Raw genomic sequence first — 18,408 nt, 5'->3', positions numbered from 1 at the left:
TAAATGATATAATTAATTAGAAAGAGTTATTTGCTTTTTAGTCTCATCACTGCCCTTCAATTCAGATTAAATTAAATCGCATATGCACATATAGTACTCTATGCTTGTTTACTTGTTTTAAATCAAAGTGTCAAGGAAAGTCAAGGGCAAAAGACTTTTAGCTATACTGCTAACACACTGAGGGAGTATGGTTATACGCCTGATCTTTCAATAACTACAACTGGCAAGAGCACAGAAGTAGCTCTTCTGCTTTCTCTACCCTCATTAATGGAATGTTAATGTTTTGTTCTAAAAAGAAACATAGTATTGTTAGGTTTTTTGGCAAATCATAGTTTGCCTTACCACCACCCCTTCAGCACCAGCATACATACAAAGGGATGCTGGTGAAACCAATGCATTGGGAGCTATTTTCTTTTCTTCTTTTCTCTTTTTTATAAATCCCAGCTAAAAGCTTTTATGTTTGGAGCATTTAAGCCAAGAATACCTTTTTTGTAGTGCTCTCTTTCAAAGCACTCAGGCCTTGTGTTCTGCCATTATTTTAGAATGGTAATGCTTTCCCTTTAAATGATGCTTCCCTTGCCCCTCAAAGGCACCATTGTCTGTCTGGGATCCTTAGTTTGGTTGCTTTTAGCCTCTGATAAATTAGTAATGGAACAGAATAGGAGGCATTGCGGCTCCTGTGCCCTGTTATTAAATTGTGGTTTGGTGTTAAAATGTATACACCACAGCCTCTGTAATGGCAGGTAACTGACTAAATGGACCAAACTCAATAGAATCACAGAGCTACAAGGATCTTCAAATTCTTTGGTTTAGTCATTGCATGTTTTTGAGGAAGACTGAGGCCTTGGAAATTAAAAGACTCACACAGCAACATAGAAACAATAAGCAACATAACCTGGACCATGGCGTAGTCTGTTTCTCATATTATTTCCCTTTGAATGGCAGTTCTGATATATAGCAAAATATTAAGAACATGAATTTAAATTGGCCACAGACTTTTTAAAGAAAAAAGATCTGAGTCTTATAAAATATTTTTTAAGAGTTCAAGGCAGCTTTAAATTGTTTTTTGGTCCATTATAAAATTCCTAAATTATTACTTACTCATTAGAGAGCCTGTGTTCCTATAGGACTCTGTTCTTTTCAAGACTTGTCCCTACAGTCTTTCCCTTCCAGCTTGTACCTTTATTATCCTTCCTGTAAAGTAGTTAAGGAAGATGTTATCTATGACTTATCTAGATCTAATCTGAACCCTAATAGCTCTGTGTTTAAAGTCTCTCTTTTTAAAAGTCAGTTTCAGTCTCATATTTTATTTATTTATTTACATGCTTCATACATCCTATTAAACACTACAAGTTTTTGAAGATAAAGAATCTTCTTAAGCATTTTTCAAAACCCCACAACTTTTAACCATGGCTTCACAGAAATAAGCCTTCAATGTCTTATTTTGTAAAAAGAAAAAAATTTCTCTGACAGGTATGAAAACAGACATATAGATATGCTTTCTTAAGATCACATGGGAAATAATAAGTAGAAGAGATAGAACTAAAATCTTTCATTCATTTACTCACCTATTTATTCAACATTGTACTACTTGGACAAGGGCTCAGAATGCCTGCACTACCAACAACCCCATTCTAAGAACACATTTGCCACATCTCTTCCTGAAGAGCTAGACCTTTGCAACCCTGTACCCCTGTCTGCCTCAGTCAGAGCTGCTTGATTGAAAGGATGGGCGAGGTCCTGCCCCAAATTCCACAATACAGAACCTAGCCTGAGGAGTGACTTAGCAGCTGAAATGCATGATGTACAGATGAAAGAATGAGACTATGACACCAAGCTAGAGTTGTGAGGAAAGAGAAACTCTGATTAAGCAGAAGAGTCTGTTTTGCAGGAAGAAAGAGAAGAAAATGTAGCATAAGTACAGTAAAAATTGTCAAAAGTAATGCCATGAGACACAAAGTATGTAGACTACAGTAGAAAAACCATGAGAGTAGCCCAGATTTGGAGCTGCATTACTTTTGACAGCTATACTTTTCTATTTCCATTATCCCCATGCATCTTGAAGATGAAACCCCTTTTCCATGGGGTAAATTGAGCAACAGCAACAATAAATCCTCATTGTTAAGCAACTTAATTAGAGGCATAGAATTTCTTGATCCGTGATTTTTGAAAGTCAGTATATTTCCATCTTTCCACAATGCCTACCCATTAATTCTCCATCTTATGTAATGTTACAGGATTTTTAATACAGATAATTAAATATTTGCAACCTATTTTAAGAAGTGTAGAAAAGCCTCCTCTATGTAGTTAATTCTAAGATGTGTTTTGGATTCAAATGACATTCCAGTATTTCTCACTAGTGAAAACAAAATTTCCCTAACGAACAAACTAAAGAAGAAAAATGGGTTGCATCTAAAAAAGTTCTTAAATCTCTGAACTGCAATTCAGTGCAAGTTGTTTTCTTCTGTTCCAGGTAACACCTTGATCTAGATTGCTCCCACACTGCCAGAATGTGAAGTTGCATTTTGAGAGAACATATTTGATTCTTGTGAGACTCACTAGTGGAACTGAAGAAATGGTGAATTCTGAGAAAGCCCCTGAAAGAGTATAGTCTTCAGAACTACAGGCTAACTCTGACTCAGAGCCAACAAATGTGCGCTAGATTAGACTGTCACCTTTAATTCAGGATCAGACAAACCAGTGAAGTTGATTCTTGGTGTCTTTGAGCCTACCAGTGGTGGTGTTAAAATATGTTCAGGAATTCTTTAATACTGCTCCCATTGAGAGGTAGGGCCTAATTCTGCTCCCTTGAATTCAGGATAAACTTGGCAGCTCTCTGCTAATGAATAGAATAAATTATGAGCTGTGGTGTGTAGATTGCAGAGACTAGGTCATAAAAGACACTGAAAATTCCTCCTTTCACTCTGATCTGTCCCTCTGCCATGTAGTGATGACACTGAGGTAGCCTATAGAGATCCATATGGTGGGGGGCTAAGTCCTCTGCCCACAGCCAGTGAGGAACGAAGGCCTCCAGCCAGTAACCGTGTGGGTGAGCCATCACAGAAGCAGATCCGCCTGAGTAGACCTTCAAATGTTTGGTGACAACTTAGCTGCAACCTCATAAAAAACTCATAAGCCAGAATCATTCTCTTAAGTCCCTCCCAAATTCCTAATCAACAGAAACCGTGAGTTTATACATGCTTGCTGTTTTAAGCTGCTGAATGTATAGGTAATGTGTTACCCATAATAGGTAACTAGTACACTACCCTTCCATCCTGTAGAAGGACCATCAAAGATACTTCATGTTCTAACATTCAAATTATTCTTCAATAAACCCTTCCCTATCAGAGGTGATAAAGTAACTTATTTTCAAAATGTTCAGTGTGTATTTTGAATGTTATACGTTGCATATTTTATAAATATGTTATACTTTTAATCTATGTTTCCAACAGAAGATTTACATACTTTTCTTAAAGGAAAGGCAAAATCAGCTTTCTCCAAAACTGATTATTAATGATAGGAAGTCTCAAAGATTCTGTATCATCTAACATATTTATTTTTTAAATTGCACCAGTTTTACTTCCAAGTATCAGAATAATTTATTTTATGATTTTACACTATTATCCTGAGAATTCTTTGGGTACCTCATCATTTTGAATTCTCAATCAATAGCCTTGTATATGCTTAAAACATCACTGTGTATTTATATACATATATATGAATGCTAAAATGAGTATGTTTTTTATTCCATTTTTGTTTTATTTATATTTATTTATTTATTGCTGTTGAAGACTAATTCCTCCACAGAAGTAGCTGCCTGTGGGTGCTGAGTGAATTCACTGCTTAGCTCCCAGAACCTTTATGACTTGTAAAGCACTTTATAATCTGGTGATGTGAGAAAAGTAGCTTGAGAGAGAGAGAGAGAAAGTGTGTGTGTGTGTGTGTGTGTGTGTGTGTGTGTGTGTGTGTGTGTGTAAGATAGATGTTTAATATCTATGTCAGATAGTTCTATTCATTGGTTAGTTCAGTGAGGTAGACGCTAACAGACGTGACTTATCTCCAAAACAAATGTAAAACCCAAACAAATACTTGGTTAGCAACCCTGAAGTTTTTTTTAACCCTGGTTGTATAGACTTAATTATTTCAATATTTCTATATACACTTGTGAGTCATTTTCTAACATTTAGATGTTTATCCTCTTGTAGCCTGGTTAGTAGACTGGTTCTGAAATAGTTTAATGAAAGAGAATCACAAAATGGACTGTCAGCCCAGAGAATCACACTATTTGCTCTATGTTTTGATTATTTGCTGTTTTATAACAAACCACTCAAAGTTGCATGGCTTAAAATAGCAGCCATTTATTACAGCCCATGGTTCTACGAATCAGTATTTTGGTGGGTAATTCTGCTGCATGTGCAATGACCAGGGTCACTTGGTGGGCTTCAGCTTGGCACCTCAGCATAGAGGGCTGAAAGGCTGAAGTGATCTGCATCTATCTAGTGTCCATGTAGTTCCACGAGATAGGATGTAGAAGCAGCCAGTTTTTCCTAAGGGCTGGCCCAGAAATTGGCACAGTATCACTTCCATTGTTATCTTTTAATTAAAAGTCAAAGAACTTTCTAAGACTTGATGGGAAAACATCAAAGAATTTGTGGCATCTTTAATCTACCATACCCTGGAAGACCCACAAAGACATGCACTTATACGTAAATATGTCTCAAATACGGGAGATAGCTCTAGAGGGAAACCAACTTGTTCATCATCTGTATTTCAAATGAAATTGGCTTTAAAATATAAGGTAATATTCCTATGACAAAAATTAAAACAAAAAACTTCACTTACACTGAATCACATTAGCTTGCTTAAATATGAGTGTATTTTAATGCTGGTTGTGATCATTAATATCAAGGAAATTGATTAAACAATTAGGCAGTATTAAAATGAACAATATGGTCAATTTAGTTAAACTAATGTGTATTAAAAGGCAACTGAACCATTAAAGTAATCATAGGGTAAAATATATAAAAATATAAATTGATACAGTAGAATCTTGTCATTTTATTTTCAACATGTTGGATAAATAATGGTGGAAATATTTTGGTACATTGGTGTTTAGAATTTCAATAGAAATACTTAAAAGGTCAAATACACAGAAGTCTCGTTACTTGTAGCAGCAAAATGACATCATCTCTAGGCTTTATAGCTACAAACATTTTTCAAAGACAGCAATTTATGAATGCTTTTCTAAGAATTAGTCGATACATTAGTTTTCTTTAAAATATACAGCTGCAGCAGCAGCAAGCCACATATATTTTATTTGGCCTTGCTAATTTTCTCTGAGTTCTAGGAGCTATGGATTTTTGAGATGTTTGGCTGAAACTCAAAATGAAAAATCATTTTGAAAAATAGAAAAGCATTTCATTCTTTAAAAATGCTAAAAATATATGATGCAAAATGTCATAGTTTGGCTGTAATAGCAAAATTCTTAGAATCAATCAGTCAAAAATAACTGTGTTATTTAAGCGCAATTTGAAGGCATACAAACTAAAAACAGTATTTTAAAACCATCTATAAGAGCTTGATGGCTTTTCTACACACTGATAGCTATTTGCTTTGTAAAAATAACAATTGAATGAGCACAGAGAATAGACCACCAGAGAAACGGTTGCCTTTTATGTAGCACTAACATGCACTCAATAACGTTTACCTACTTAGTCTGGGCCAAGGGCAAGAGGGTAGTTTAACAACAACCCAAACTCCCCTATTTTAACCATCATTCTCACTATGTAATCACCTTGCAGTAAAAGCAAGAAGCACACTAAAATTTGTATAAACACCCCAATTGGAAGATGTTTTATGCATGCTTACTCTTCCAGAAAAAAAGATGGTGTTTAAAAAAAAGTACAAAAGTACTTGGCTCAATCATTTATTCATTTATGTTTATTCATTTATTCAGAGTATGTTTATATTCTGCCAGACATAAATGTGCCTACTATGTGCCAGATACTATTCTCAATCCTGAGGGTAGAGAGAAATAAGACATAGCACTTGCCTTGCCAATATAATGAAAATCTAAGGGGAAAGAGTCAACACATGAACAGTGTGAAAAGTGCAGTTACTGGGGCAAGGATGGAATATTGTAGGATCCTAACTCAGTTTTAGAAAAGTGAGGGGAGAGTTTTCAAAAGTACCGAAAGGTCATTTAGGAATTAGCTGAGTCATGGAATGGGTTTGAAAGGCACAATATGAAAAGAATATGAAAATATTAAGAGAGAAGAAAGTTGTGTTAGCTGGAGCAATTAACATAGTATGGGGTGGGTAACAGGGGAGTGTGGGAGTTCAAGTGGTAAGATGAATAACATCTGAATTGGTACTATTGAGAAAAAAATATTAGAAAGAGAATGCAAGAAAAAGGGAAGTGTTTCAAACATAGCTCCTAAGGCCAACAAGTACATGCTAATGGTTAGGACCAGAGGCACAATCGTGAAGTACTAGGTGTGAAAATCAAAAATTTTATCCAATGCCTAGTGAAGTTATTTTAAAAGTTTTTAAATCTAACATAATCAGATTTGTCTTTAGAATGATCTCTGGCTTGGAAAAGAAAATGCTCCAGAGACAGGAAGATGAAGTTGCTATTGCATAAATTAGGGAATGGAAAGTTGAAAGAAGGAGACTTCCAGCTCTTCTAAGAGTCTTCCAGATTCTGCCCAGCCCCCATTACAAAGACAACACCAACTATTTTTGGTTTATGTTTCAGCAAAACCCTATTTCTGGTAAAGTTTTGCTTTTAGTTACTACTGTATGATAAACCAAATTTGACTGGCTTAAAACAACAACATTTTTTTTCTCATGATTCTATGTGTTTACTGGGCTCAGCTTGGACATTTTTCTGCTCCCATTGATGTTGTTGGCTGGGGCTATGGTCATCTGGGTGTACAAATGGGCTGAAATATCCAGGATGACTCATTCATGTGCTGGGACACTTAGCTAGTCCTTTCTTTTGTAGTCATAAGACCCTCATTTTTCATATGACCTCTCTAAAGGGCACTCCAGAAGAATAGGCAGATTTCCTATATGGTTAAGTCAGAGTTCGTATAAGTGCAAAAAACAGTAGCTACTTGGCTTTCTTACGGGTTAAATCCTATTCATTATTGGTCTCTGCCATTCACAACGGTTGGGCCTATACTCTGAGTGAGAACCTTATTTATGATCAGAACTTATGAACATCTTTTTAGGATTCCTGCCCGGAAAACAAAGCAACAGGTTCATCCCTGGCTGTCCCAGTGAGGTCCCTAGAAGGAAGTGTTTTCATTTGTCTTTGGGCTTCATTAGCATGCCAAGGCTGACCTGAGAATATTTGGTATGGCTGTCTCAGAGAGATTTCTGACAAAATGCATGAATACTAGTCAGTCCTTTCATGGTTTCTTTCTTCACTTGGATGTAGGATATGTTATCACAAGGTAAAGAACATAGTAGTCATAATAAGGCCACCTACTTTTGTAGGATTGCAGACTCATAGTTTACTCAGGTATGTAGAAGATATTTAGTTTATTTTACCAGTAATTAATCAACTTTAATTTACTGCGATTTGCCAAATAGCAGGAAAGGAAAAATACCATCCCATCATTTTAATAATGTGTTTTGACACTTCATAAATCTCTTACATAATGTTCAGTTATTCTAAGATAAAATGTGCAGCTCCTCAGAGTTCTTGGCCATCTTGCCCCCTCCTCAGATTTCTTCTGAAATCTCATCTGGAGGTGAGATGGGAAGGGTATAGTCTAAGTTTCCTCACCATGGGCAGGGCAATTTTGAATTGTTGGACATAGTGTCTTCTGGCTCCCCTGGGTCCCTGGACATAACCTTTATCTGTTTCATTGCTGCTTGCCCAGGTAGTGTTATGAGCTATGGTTTGAGTCATTTTATTTTATTTTATTTTATTTATATATTTATTTGTTTTATTTATGTACTTATTTATATATTTATTTGTTTATTTATTTTTGCTTTTTAGGGCCACACCTGCGGCATATGGAAGTTCCTAGGCTAGGGGTCGAATTGGAGCTACAGCTTACAGCTGCCAGCCTACACCATAGCCACAGCAATACCACATCTGTGCTGTATCTGTGACCTACACCACTTAATCCACTGAGCAAGGCCAGGGATCTAACCCGCATCTTCATGGATCTTGGTTGGGTTTGTTACCACTGAGTCATGATGGGAACTCCAATTTGAGTCACTTTAATGTGGTTTGACAGGTTTGACTGGTTTGGCCAGAACTCTGAATCTGTCATCCCATATCCTTCCCTACCTGGATGTTTCACCTCCACCCGCTTGAACTGTAATTTGAAATAGCCCTGCGGCAAGTCCCTGACTCTGAGCCCATAAGGCTTCCCAACCATTCCTCCAGAGACAGTATGTACATCTGGGTTTCATTATGCTACCATGGGAAAGAGGTGGCCCAAAAATGTAAACTTTTTCTACTTAACACTGTGGTGATATTGAATTTCCTTTGCTGAAAATTCAAATTCTACACTATGATCTGGGGAGCTTTTACCCTCTAGAGGGCTGCAACTGCCCTCACTGTGCTTCTCTTAATCTAAGGCCAGAGAAGAGAAATCTGCATTATTAATTATTCACCACATTACCCTGGATTTATTCAAAGTCTTCTATGCTTTCTATGTTATAGAAAGCACATTTCATTAAGCGTAATTTTATTCTCTGTTTTTAAGTTGCTTAGTTAGGAAGCTTTACAGGGAAGAATTTATTTCTACTTTGCGTTCTTAAGGACATTTAGTGCCAATTGCTTTTCGAAAAAGAATATAGAATGTAAGCTTTTGAAATACTACCTGTCTAGTTGAAAAAGAATCAGACAGATAGGAATATCAAATTCTGGTACTTAAAATTTAAAAGATACCACCACATTATTGTATTCCTTTTAAAACATCAAAAATTATATTTTATGTTAGAATAAAATAGAGCTATATAAAATATGTTTGGTTTCTCTCATATCCTTTTTAAGGAAGAGGACCTTGCTCAATCTTATTTTATATTTTATCATATGTATCCCACATATTAAGTTGATTAGGGACTAATTGAATCTAAATATAATGTATATTTTTATTCCTACTTGAGCATATCAAGTCAGTCCATGAGAAAGCAAAAATAACAGTTCAACTCCAGGTATTTTTGAATAGATGTGTTCAAAACCTCTATCTTTCATCCTTTACCATCAAGTATATAATATCTTAAGTTTACAAAAGGAGACTATTACATTGCTTCAAATAATACATCCCAGCACTTAGTTATTTCTGCATGAAAATATGAAGGAACTAGCTATACCTTATGAAAACTATTACTTGAAAAGTAACAGATTTTCAGCCTAAGCACTAGTTGCTTTATTTCTATGACACCAAACATTTATATTTGAATTTTTCACTGAAATGACAGATTTTTGCCACTATAGTATTTGTCTAAATTATTTTGGCATCAGGCAACCCACCATTTTGAAGAAGAGAATGAAAACAATGCTTTGCATGATCTAAAGCAGTTAAAACATGGTTAAAATCATCTGGCAATTGCCTGCTTCATTTAGTTAATTCTCTTATATTCTATATGTGTAAATATAGTCATTCTTAAGGAGCTTTGTCATTTATTTAGTTAATTTGACCAAGTATGCACTTAATGAATAAAGTCCCATACTTATTATTTTTATAATGGTTGTCTTGATTTTTGATTGCATTAAATGTATGGTTGACAGTATTCCCCTTTCTACTGGGTAGACAAAATCTGAATGAGCAAGAAACCATCTCTTTTTGTAGGCTTAAAGCAAATTTTAATCATAACGTTACCCGAGTTAAATGTTAACCTTTTGGTTACTAGTAAGGTTCACTAAAGTGAAATGTTACTGTAATTCCACAGTTTTAAGTGGCCACACTTATGCCGAAGAGCTAAAATTAACTAAAAATGACCTTTAATAAGATGAAATCTCGCTCTTAATTTCATTGTTTGAAAGGTCCTAACCTCATGTAACAAGAATTAAAAGCTACAAAGCTGCCTTATTTTATTATTTATAATAATGTCTATTGTTTGTATGATGAAAAATGTCTAAGAGTTCTTATGAAATCTTGAATACCATGAAAACAACAGCCTCATCTACCTCTGAGCCTATTGGCTTGTGTTGCTGGATGATCACCAGCAAGGTTTAATTTTAAACTTGCTAACACAAAATAGTAACTGGAAAGCAGTTTGTTCCACTTTTTTTCTTAGTAAAATTATGATGGAAAACTGTTCACCTGGGAAAATCCAAATTCATATCATAAACATAATGCTGCTTATAAGGAGTACTAATGATATACTTTATGAATTTTAATTTCTGTTTGGAAGTCAGCAAGTGTGCATTCTATAAATGTAAACCATCTGTTGGCACCTCCTAAAAGACTAGATTTCAGTCCATCCCAACATGAATTATTTATTTTGATGTATTTCTTTCCTAAGCAAATTCAAGGTTGTGTGTGTGTGTGTATATATGTGTGTTTTAATCTGTTTTTAATCTGCAATAAAGTTTCAAAGTCAGGACATGCATAGTTGCCAATGAAGAAGATAAAAGTACTGCACAATTTTAAGTATATTTATTTTTACATAATAAGATGCTTGTGAAATAAAGACAACATTTAACATTAGATCAAAGGTTAAACAAGTAATGGGAGGAAATGCAATTTAAAATTCTATAATATTAATGTTTCAGTGATAATATCAGAAATTCTTATTACTTACCAAAGAAAAAAAACCCATAGCTTTCCACTGACAATCTCAGTCTCACATGTTCTTTAGTTATAAGGCAAATACAATGACAATGAACATTTTAAATATATTCACTTAACTAGATAAATATTTACTGTGTTTTTAACAAATACGAAAAAAAAAAAAAAAAAAAAAACCCTCATGGGTGTTAGCTTAATAGACCTTGTCACATTGCCAATATTGCATTTTTAAAAAATAAATCTTTTTTTTTTTTTTTGTCTTTTTGCCATTTCTTGGGCCTCTCCCGCAGCATATGGAGGTTCCCAGGCTAGGGGTTGAATCGGAGCTGTAGCCACCGGCCTACGCTAGAGCCACAGCAATGAGGAATCTGAGCCATGTCTGCAACCTACACCACAGCTCACGGCAACGCCAGATCCTTAACCCACTGAGCAAGGCCAGGGATCTAACCCACAACCTCATGGTTCCTAGTCAGATTCGTTAACCACTGAGTTCGTTTATGAGAACTCCTAAAAAATAAATCTTGATAAATATGTAAAATATACCTTGTATGTCAGAGATTACTATACATAGTTGTAATTTTCTCCTCGAGTTTTCATTTAACTTTTTTCTTTCAGTGAAAATGTTCATTAAGTGGACAGAGACAGTCAATGCACATTAGTGAATCTGTATTCTGTTCCAGATTGGAAAGAAATGAGTATCCAGGGCATTTCTTAAACCATGTTCAACAGGGGATGGTGTAAAATTCAAGGGGGAAAAAAAAAGTTCTGCTATGGGATAGTTGCTTCAAACCTTTTGAACACATTTCATCAATAGATACATGTCAGCTACATTACAGATTAGAGCAGGATTGGAACCAGGCTTTTAAGAATCAAAAATTTCTTGGTTTAAAATAAATGTCTCCCAATAATAATAATTTAGTAATAATTTGAAAGCTGCAGATTTTTTTTTAGAAAGGTGGACCCTGATTGAAGCAACATTCTTACCCTAGAGCTATGAATCCTTTTTTCATTCCTTATATGGTCATTATTCCATTTTGTAGCATGGGTAAATTAAATCAACTGTGAAAAGTCTGTATCTCTTTGTACCAAAGACCAAGTTTCTGGTGTACATAGACTTGATTGTGCTTATGTGTATTTCCATAACACTTGTTGCCATTGGAGAGCTACAGCTGCAGTTGCCATCTCTGGGTTGTTCCCTCCCATCTCTTTCACCCTCCAGCAATTTTTGTTCTCTTCTATTCAGGCAAATTTGAACTGATTAAATCTTCTTGGATTATGCAAGGAAGCTATAGGACAGAATGTCCCATTGCATTTCCACCCTAATGTCAGCATTCTGTAAATTGTATCTGTTGTCTTTGAAAATGTATCTTTAGTTATTCCTCTGGGCAACAAGTCCAAAATGTTTTTAATTCAGAATATTTATTGATTCTTGACTGTGAAAAAATTCTCAAGGCAAAAGGAATCTGTATTCCTCTTCTTATCCAAAGTACCTTCCCCAAGCACAATTCTCCCTGTGCCCAATACAAACACAAAGTCTTCTTATTCTGGATGCCCATGAAAAATTAAGGTCAACCAAATAAATCAAGGAAGTGGTATCTATCACAAAATCTTGTTGGTTTTCAAAAAAGTGAATGTTAAACAGGATTTGTTAACATAAAGCCTTTTCACACTTAAAAGAAAGTTCTCTTACTATTATGCATTATTTTATTTTATTCAACTAGGGCTCAGATAACTTAAAGCTTAGACCTAATAGGAGTTACCTTTATTATTTAATTAGACGGGATTCATATAGAGGAATCAGGAAGAGGTAGTTCCTCCTAGCACTTTCTCACCCTTTACTCATTTTTTTTTCTTAATGCTTTTTGTGATGCTACTCTTACCTTGTCTCTTGTACTTTCAGTATACGTTTTGTATCTGTCTGCTTCTTCTCTTGTCTTCACTATGTATATCCTAAGAAAATTATCATTCTCTCTCAAATTACCACTGTAACCTCCAGTTTACCTCTCAACATCCACTCTGGCACTATCCACTCTCACCACAAAAGCCAGGGGTAATCTTTTGAAACAGATAAAGCTGATTATTTTATTCTCCCACTTAAAATATTGTTTTACATAATAAAAGGGAGTTCCTGTTGTGGCGCCACAGAAGCAGATCCGACTAGTATTCATGAGGATATGGGTTTGCTCCCTGGCCTCGTTCAATGGGTTAAGGATCCAGCGGTGCCATGAGTTGTGTTGTATGTAGTTCTTCAGATCTTGCACTCCTGTGGCTGTGGTGTAGGCCAGCAGCTACAGCTCCAATTTGACCCCTAGCCTGAGAACCTCCATATTCCATGAAAGCGGGCCTATTTAAAAAAAAAAAAAAAGTAAAAAAAAAATGCACTTCAAATACCCATAATTTGAAAATTTTAAAACATCAAAATGAAATTAAAATATTGAATGAAATTAAAGGTAAAATACTATAGATTATATTTGAGTATCAGCTCAAAGGGTATCTGTAGGGAAAATTACATAGCTCTAAGTACTAGGAATGAAGAAAGATTGAAAATTAAAGCACTAATAAACTTAAAAGTTTAGGAAAATAGAATACATGCAAAAATGTGAAAGAGAAAAATTTAAGGATAAAAATTGACTTAATAGAAAACAAAGATTCAGTAGATAAGCAAATAAAACAAACTTTTGTTGAAGGTCTAATTGAATGGACAAAACTATACTAAGATTTAAAAGGAATTATAAGTAAGGAATGAGAAGAGTCATAAGAGGACATTATGATAAAGAGATGGACAGAAGAAAATTTTTGGAACATAGAGTTGTTCACAAGCCTCCTAAAGGTCAAGAGAAGAGGGACTGAAATATATGTGCATTATGTCTCATGTTTAGTAGGACCCGTTCAGTGGGGTCGGAGCAAACGGTCCAAGCTTAAATGATGTTTACAGAAGAGTGAATTGCAGGTTAGCAAGTACAGAAATAAAATGCAAGTAACTGCAGTAAAAGCTTGGCTGTGAAGAGAAGGGGAGAAGCTGGGGGGGGGGATAATCCATTGAAGTCACAGTGCTATTTCACAAACTACAGGGAAGGAATGAGGTAGTAGTGAGGTGAGTCTGGGAGCTTTAACTTAGTGTGCATAGTGTTAGTGTGTGTGAAAGTCTTTGAAAAAGGCATCATTTTAGCCTTGTTTTTCACTCTTACCTTCGCAACAGCATAGAGGTCTCCATGCAACCTCTGACTGCACTTCTCGTTTTACAGTTCTCTGAAAATATTTCAAAAAGCTGTTATGCTTCTTTTTCTTCCCACTTAATTAGAGGCCAAGGGAGTTGGTTGCAGTAGAGTGAAATGTCTTTAATTGAATTCTGTGTCTTGGCCTTTGTCATCATAAGAGTATACAGGTATTGACTCTGCTGATTGCATTATGTGTAGTAGCAATAGGAGGGTGATTAATATTAAAATATTTTAATCTTTAAAACACCTCCAAATTATTTTATTTTTTCCAAGGCTTAATATGATGATGTTTTCATCTTTGTTGCAACACTTATATCTCTCTTTCAGTAAGACTTTTCAAGTTTGTTGATTACAAATAATTCTTAGCCCAGTAATGGGGAACAGCTTTAAGAGAAGGCAAATTTAATTGGTTTGACACCACAATAAGATTTCACCACATTGTCTTCCACATCTGTCTTTCCTTTTGTAACCCCTTTCCTTGCCATAACTCGTTCTTTACTTGAAAAAAAATGTGAATTTTTCATATGACGTTAATGTGATGAATTGCGTGTGGGACTTCCTTCAGTTTTTATTGGCTGCCGGGCCAAGTAGAAAAAAAAAAAAAAAAAAAAACCTGTTGTTTACACTTCTCAGTGCTAAGAAACGTTGTTCACTCTGGGGAAATCATCAGTATTTCTGAATATGCACAGTAGGAAGAATTCTTTATGAGGTATTAGGGAAAGGTTTGAGATGGGATAAAAAAGGGAGAAAATTCAGTTGGGTTCTAATTTTGATTTCTAATTTACTTTTAGGATAAACTTGATAATACACTGCTGTTTGCCCTAGAGGAAAAGCAGGGAAACAAAGAAACACGATTTGGAAGATTTATGAAAGGTTTTTCGATATCTAGAAGTAGTTTAAAATAATAATAATTGAAATTTATGCATTACTCTGTGTATGTGTGTGAGAGAGAGAGAGGGAGAGAGAGAGTGATAAAATGTATAGAGAAGCACAAGAGTGTGGAGAAGACCTGTCACAAAGAACATGGAGCCCACTCTGGGATAATTTAATGCAGGCATCTTGTGTTCAATTCAAATCTTGGTTCTTGCCATACCCCTTCCCAAAGTTACTCGTTCTCTCTTTAAGATTTTGCATATATTAAATGCAGCTCTTGCTTTTCTTTTCCTCCTCATTCTTCCTCTTCTCTTCCACAGCATATGGAAGTTCCCGGGCCAGGGATTGCATCCAGTCCAGAGCTGTGACCTGTGATACAGCTATAGCAATGCCAGATTCTTAACCCCCTGCATCAGGCAGGGGATCAAACCCAAACTGCCACAGAGACAACACCAGATCCCTAACCCCTGCGCCATGGCAGGAACTGTGGGAAGAGGCATTTTAATTTCCAATTCCAAGCAGAAAAAAGTTTACTGAAGATGTTTAAAAAAATTGTCCTCATCACTATATTCAAAACTCTAATCCCACAAGAGGGAAAAAAAAAAATGGTTGCCAGAGAGACTTCAGACATAAGAGCATTATGGACAGAGAAATAGGGAGCTGTAGCTATTTCAGTGATTAATAATTAATTATTAAGACTAGGTAATATGGACCCTCTAGGAAATGTTAGATAATCCAGTGCTGATTGCCAGGGCCAGACACCTGGGGACCAAGAAGAGGGTACAGACTCAAAACTCAGAGCAATGGTCTCTGTGACTTCTTAAAGTCACTCCCAGTTCCTTTGCCAAAAACAAAAACATAGAACTTCATTTGAAAAGCTACTGGCTGTATTCTTTAGAACTATAATTTGTTACATAGTTATATAGTGAATTATATGCCGTTCTTAGCACAGAGGATGGACTTAGGCTTTTTCAGTAGAGACAGACGGACAGTTTGGCATAATGGTTAAGAATGTGGCTCCGGAAGCTTGATTATCTGCTTTTGGACTCTGACCCCTCCACTTACCAGCTGTGCGATACTGAGCAAGACGCTTAACATTTCTGACCTTCAGTCCCCTCGTCTATAAAATGAGATGAGCTTTAAATGTATGACATAAACTTATCGTCAAGATTAGATCTGAAGCACTTCGCCAGCAGCACCTGGCAGTTAATCACCACCAAATAAATATTAGCCATTACATTTAGAGTTAATTTTTTATAACACACTGGTATTTTTTAAAAATGCAAGCAGTGTTACATATATATCCCTGGACTGGTGAAGCCTTCTTGAACATCGCAGGCAAACCAGCTAATGTTTAAGGGACTGTGTTTAGGGGAGCAGCTGAGAAATATGCCTTAATAGGTCCTTTTTCTTTCAGTAGAGAGCCAATTTATTACTGGATGGCCAGCTCTTACTTATGATGAGATATAATTGTCAAATGAATTTGTTTTCACTCCGATCTAGCCAGCACACTCTCTTTATGAAGACATATTAAGTGAAGAATAAAATTATTATAGCTTTTGCTGGTAAACTTGTTCCTTTCTTAAAGTAGCCTGAAACACTCGTACTCACTAAACCATTATTCTTGCCAAGGAAACCATAATGTTTGAACGTTCAAGACCACTTGGATAGTCTCCTCACCTTTTGGCCAGCACTGACTTCTAGGATCCCCCGTTTCCTGTGTTCCCCTTCTTTTAGTTCATGAGATATTTTTCCCAAAAGGGCATGATGTAATTAAACATGTCATTTTATTTATTGTTTCTGTTTCATCAGTTGCAGTCAAATTTCAATCTTCTTTATCAACCTTATCCCTAAATAATATTAGAGTTTGGAGCTTCAGCAAAGGTTTCAGTAGAATATTTACTATAGCAGTAGCCTACTCTTTTATTATTCCCAAAGATTATCATGCTGTGCATGAGTGTGTGTGTGTGTTTCCCTAATATAAATAAGTCTGATGGGTAAATTAGTTAAATTTTGGGAAGACTCCTCTATGCCATTTTCATGGATCCCATTCCTCCCTTCATTCAAAAGTTGCTCCCTGCATATCTCTCTGTTTCTCCACAGATGAGATATAAAGAATAAAAGTAACGAAAAGTTGTGGAATAATAAGTGGTTGGTATTTAGTGACATTGTGCGCAAAGATTTTATGAAAAGATAAATTTTGAGAAAACTATAATAAGTTCAGACAGGCAAATTCATCCTTCTTTCCTTCTCTAGTTTTTGGAGCATTCATCTCATTATTCAAGGCCTGGGTATTATTCTCTTTCCTCATTATGTCTTCCCCATTCTTTCGCCTTTTGCCAGAAATCATCCTATTTTCTTTATAAACTTATAAACTAAGTACCTATAAAGTAGATTCTGCCTCTCCAACCCCCACACAAAATCTCTTACAATATCTTATGCATATAGAAGGAAAATATCAATAATAGAAATAGAGATGTATCAGTCTTCAACATCTTCACTTAATAAATAAAGTTATACAATGTGACTGATATCGAATAGCAAAGATATTATAGTGATCGATCAAAGGTGATTGCAGTCTCAGTTTTATTGGAAGGATAGTAGTAATACTGAGTAGATATTTTTATTTATCAGATGCACTGTTCCAAAGAAATCATCTAACTTGAATATTTGCACTCCAAATGAAGTATTTGAATATCAGTGTGTTTTGATGTGCTAATGCTTCAGAAGGCATTCCTGAGTATGTTTGTTTTGGGAACTGAAATGCCACGTCAGGGGATAAAAGTACGCTTCCCCTATTTTGAACAGTGTCTTGAGTAAATGGAATGCTGGTGATTTCAGCATATGACCTTGACTTTTAAAGATAAAAATCAGGATATCTGAGTTAGTTATTTGATGTTTAAAGTTATGAAATAGCATCCAATTCTAGGAATTTTCAAATGTCTCTGTATTTTCTGTTTCTCATCATCAATTTCTATCACTTATTCGCCTCATTTGATTTGCCTTCACCTTGAGAGAACTAAAAGTTCAGTTCTATCCACAGAAGCAGTAGGTTTCCAGACTTTGGGGTCAAGGTGCACAACACTTTAAGTGCCAATTCTGTTTCCCACCCGTTAGTGGACACTAGGCACAGCTTTGGCAACATTTGTATAACATCAGAGCAACATGCAGATTTCTCCTGAAGTCTCTCCTTTTCCATTTTACTTTTTTCTTTTCCATATATCTTTTTTTGTGTGCAAAAAAGGTTAAATTGGCCTAAAAATTAGGCTTAATGCATTTGCTTATAGACTTTCTCTTTTATTTGCATTTAATGTCTGATACTGCTTTTTAAAAAAGGTTATTACCATAATTCTCTTTATCATATCCTATTTCATTCTCCATATTTGTGCTTTAAAACCTTCATATATTTGGATATGGTTCTTGTATATTTACTGCTGCTGACATTTCTATTGAATTTAGAAGCACCAACATCATCTTTAGTTATTATTGACTTGGAAACTTATAAAGGGTATAGTTGAATTTAAGAACTTATGGCCTTTCTCTGGGGTCACCAATTA

The 18,408-nt window shown here is 35.5% G+C and overlaps 1 protein-coding gene across 20 annotated transcripts in view; it reads left to right on the top strand.

The window, feature by feature from the left end:
• DGKB (diacylglycerol kinase beta) overlaps positions 1-18,408 on the top strand; it is a 786,786-nt gene that overhangs the window by 672,184 nt on the left and 96,194 nt on the right. The window contains exon 24 of one of the 20 annotated variants that reach the window (XM_021102457.1): positions 2,474-3,354. The exons of the other annotated variants lie outside the window; for them this stretch is intronic. Coding sequence (XP_020958116.1) covers positions 2,474-2,490 — 17 coding nt within the window. The 3' untranslated portion in view covers positions 2,491-3,354. Of the gene's footprint in view, positions 1-2,473; positions 3,355-18,408 lie in introns of those variants that run through there. 20 annotated transcript variants of the gene reach the window in all.

The sequence above is a fragment of the Sus scrofa genome, chromosome 9, assembly GCF_000003025.6.
Source record: "Sus scrofa isolate TJ Tabasco breed Duroc chromosome 9, Sscrofa11.1, whole genome shotgun sequence".
NCBI lineage: Eukaryota > Metazoa > Chordata > Mammalia > Artiodactyla > Suidae > Sus > Sus scrofa.
Note: the sequence above shows the minus strand (reverse complement) of the source record. Positions and strands in the feature narration are given on the sequence as shown.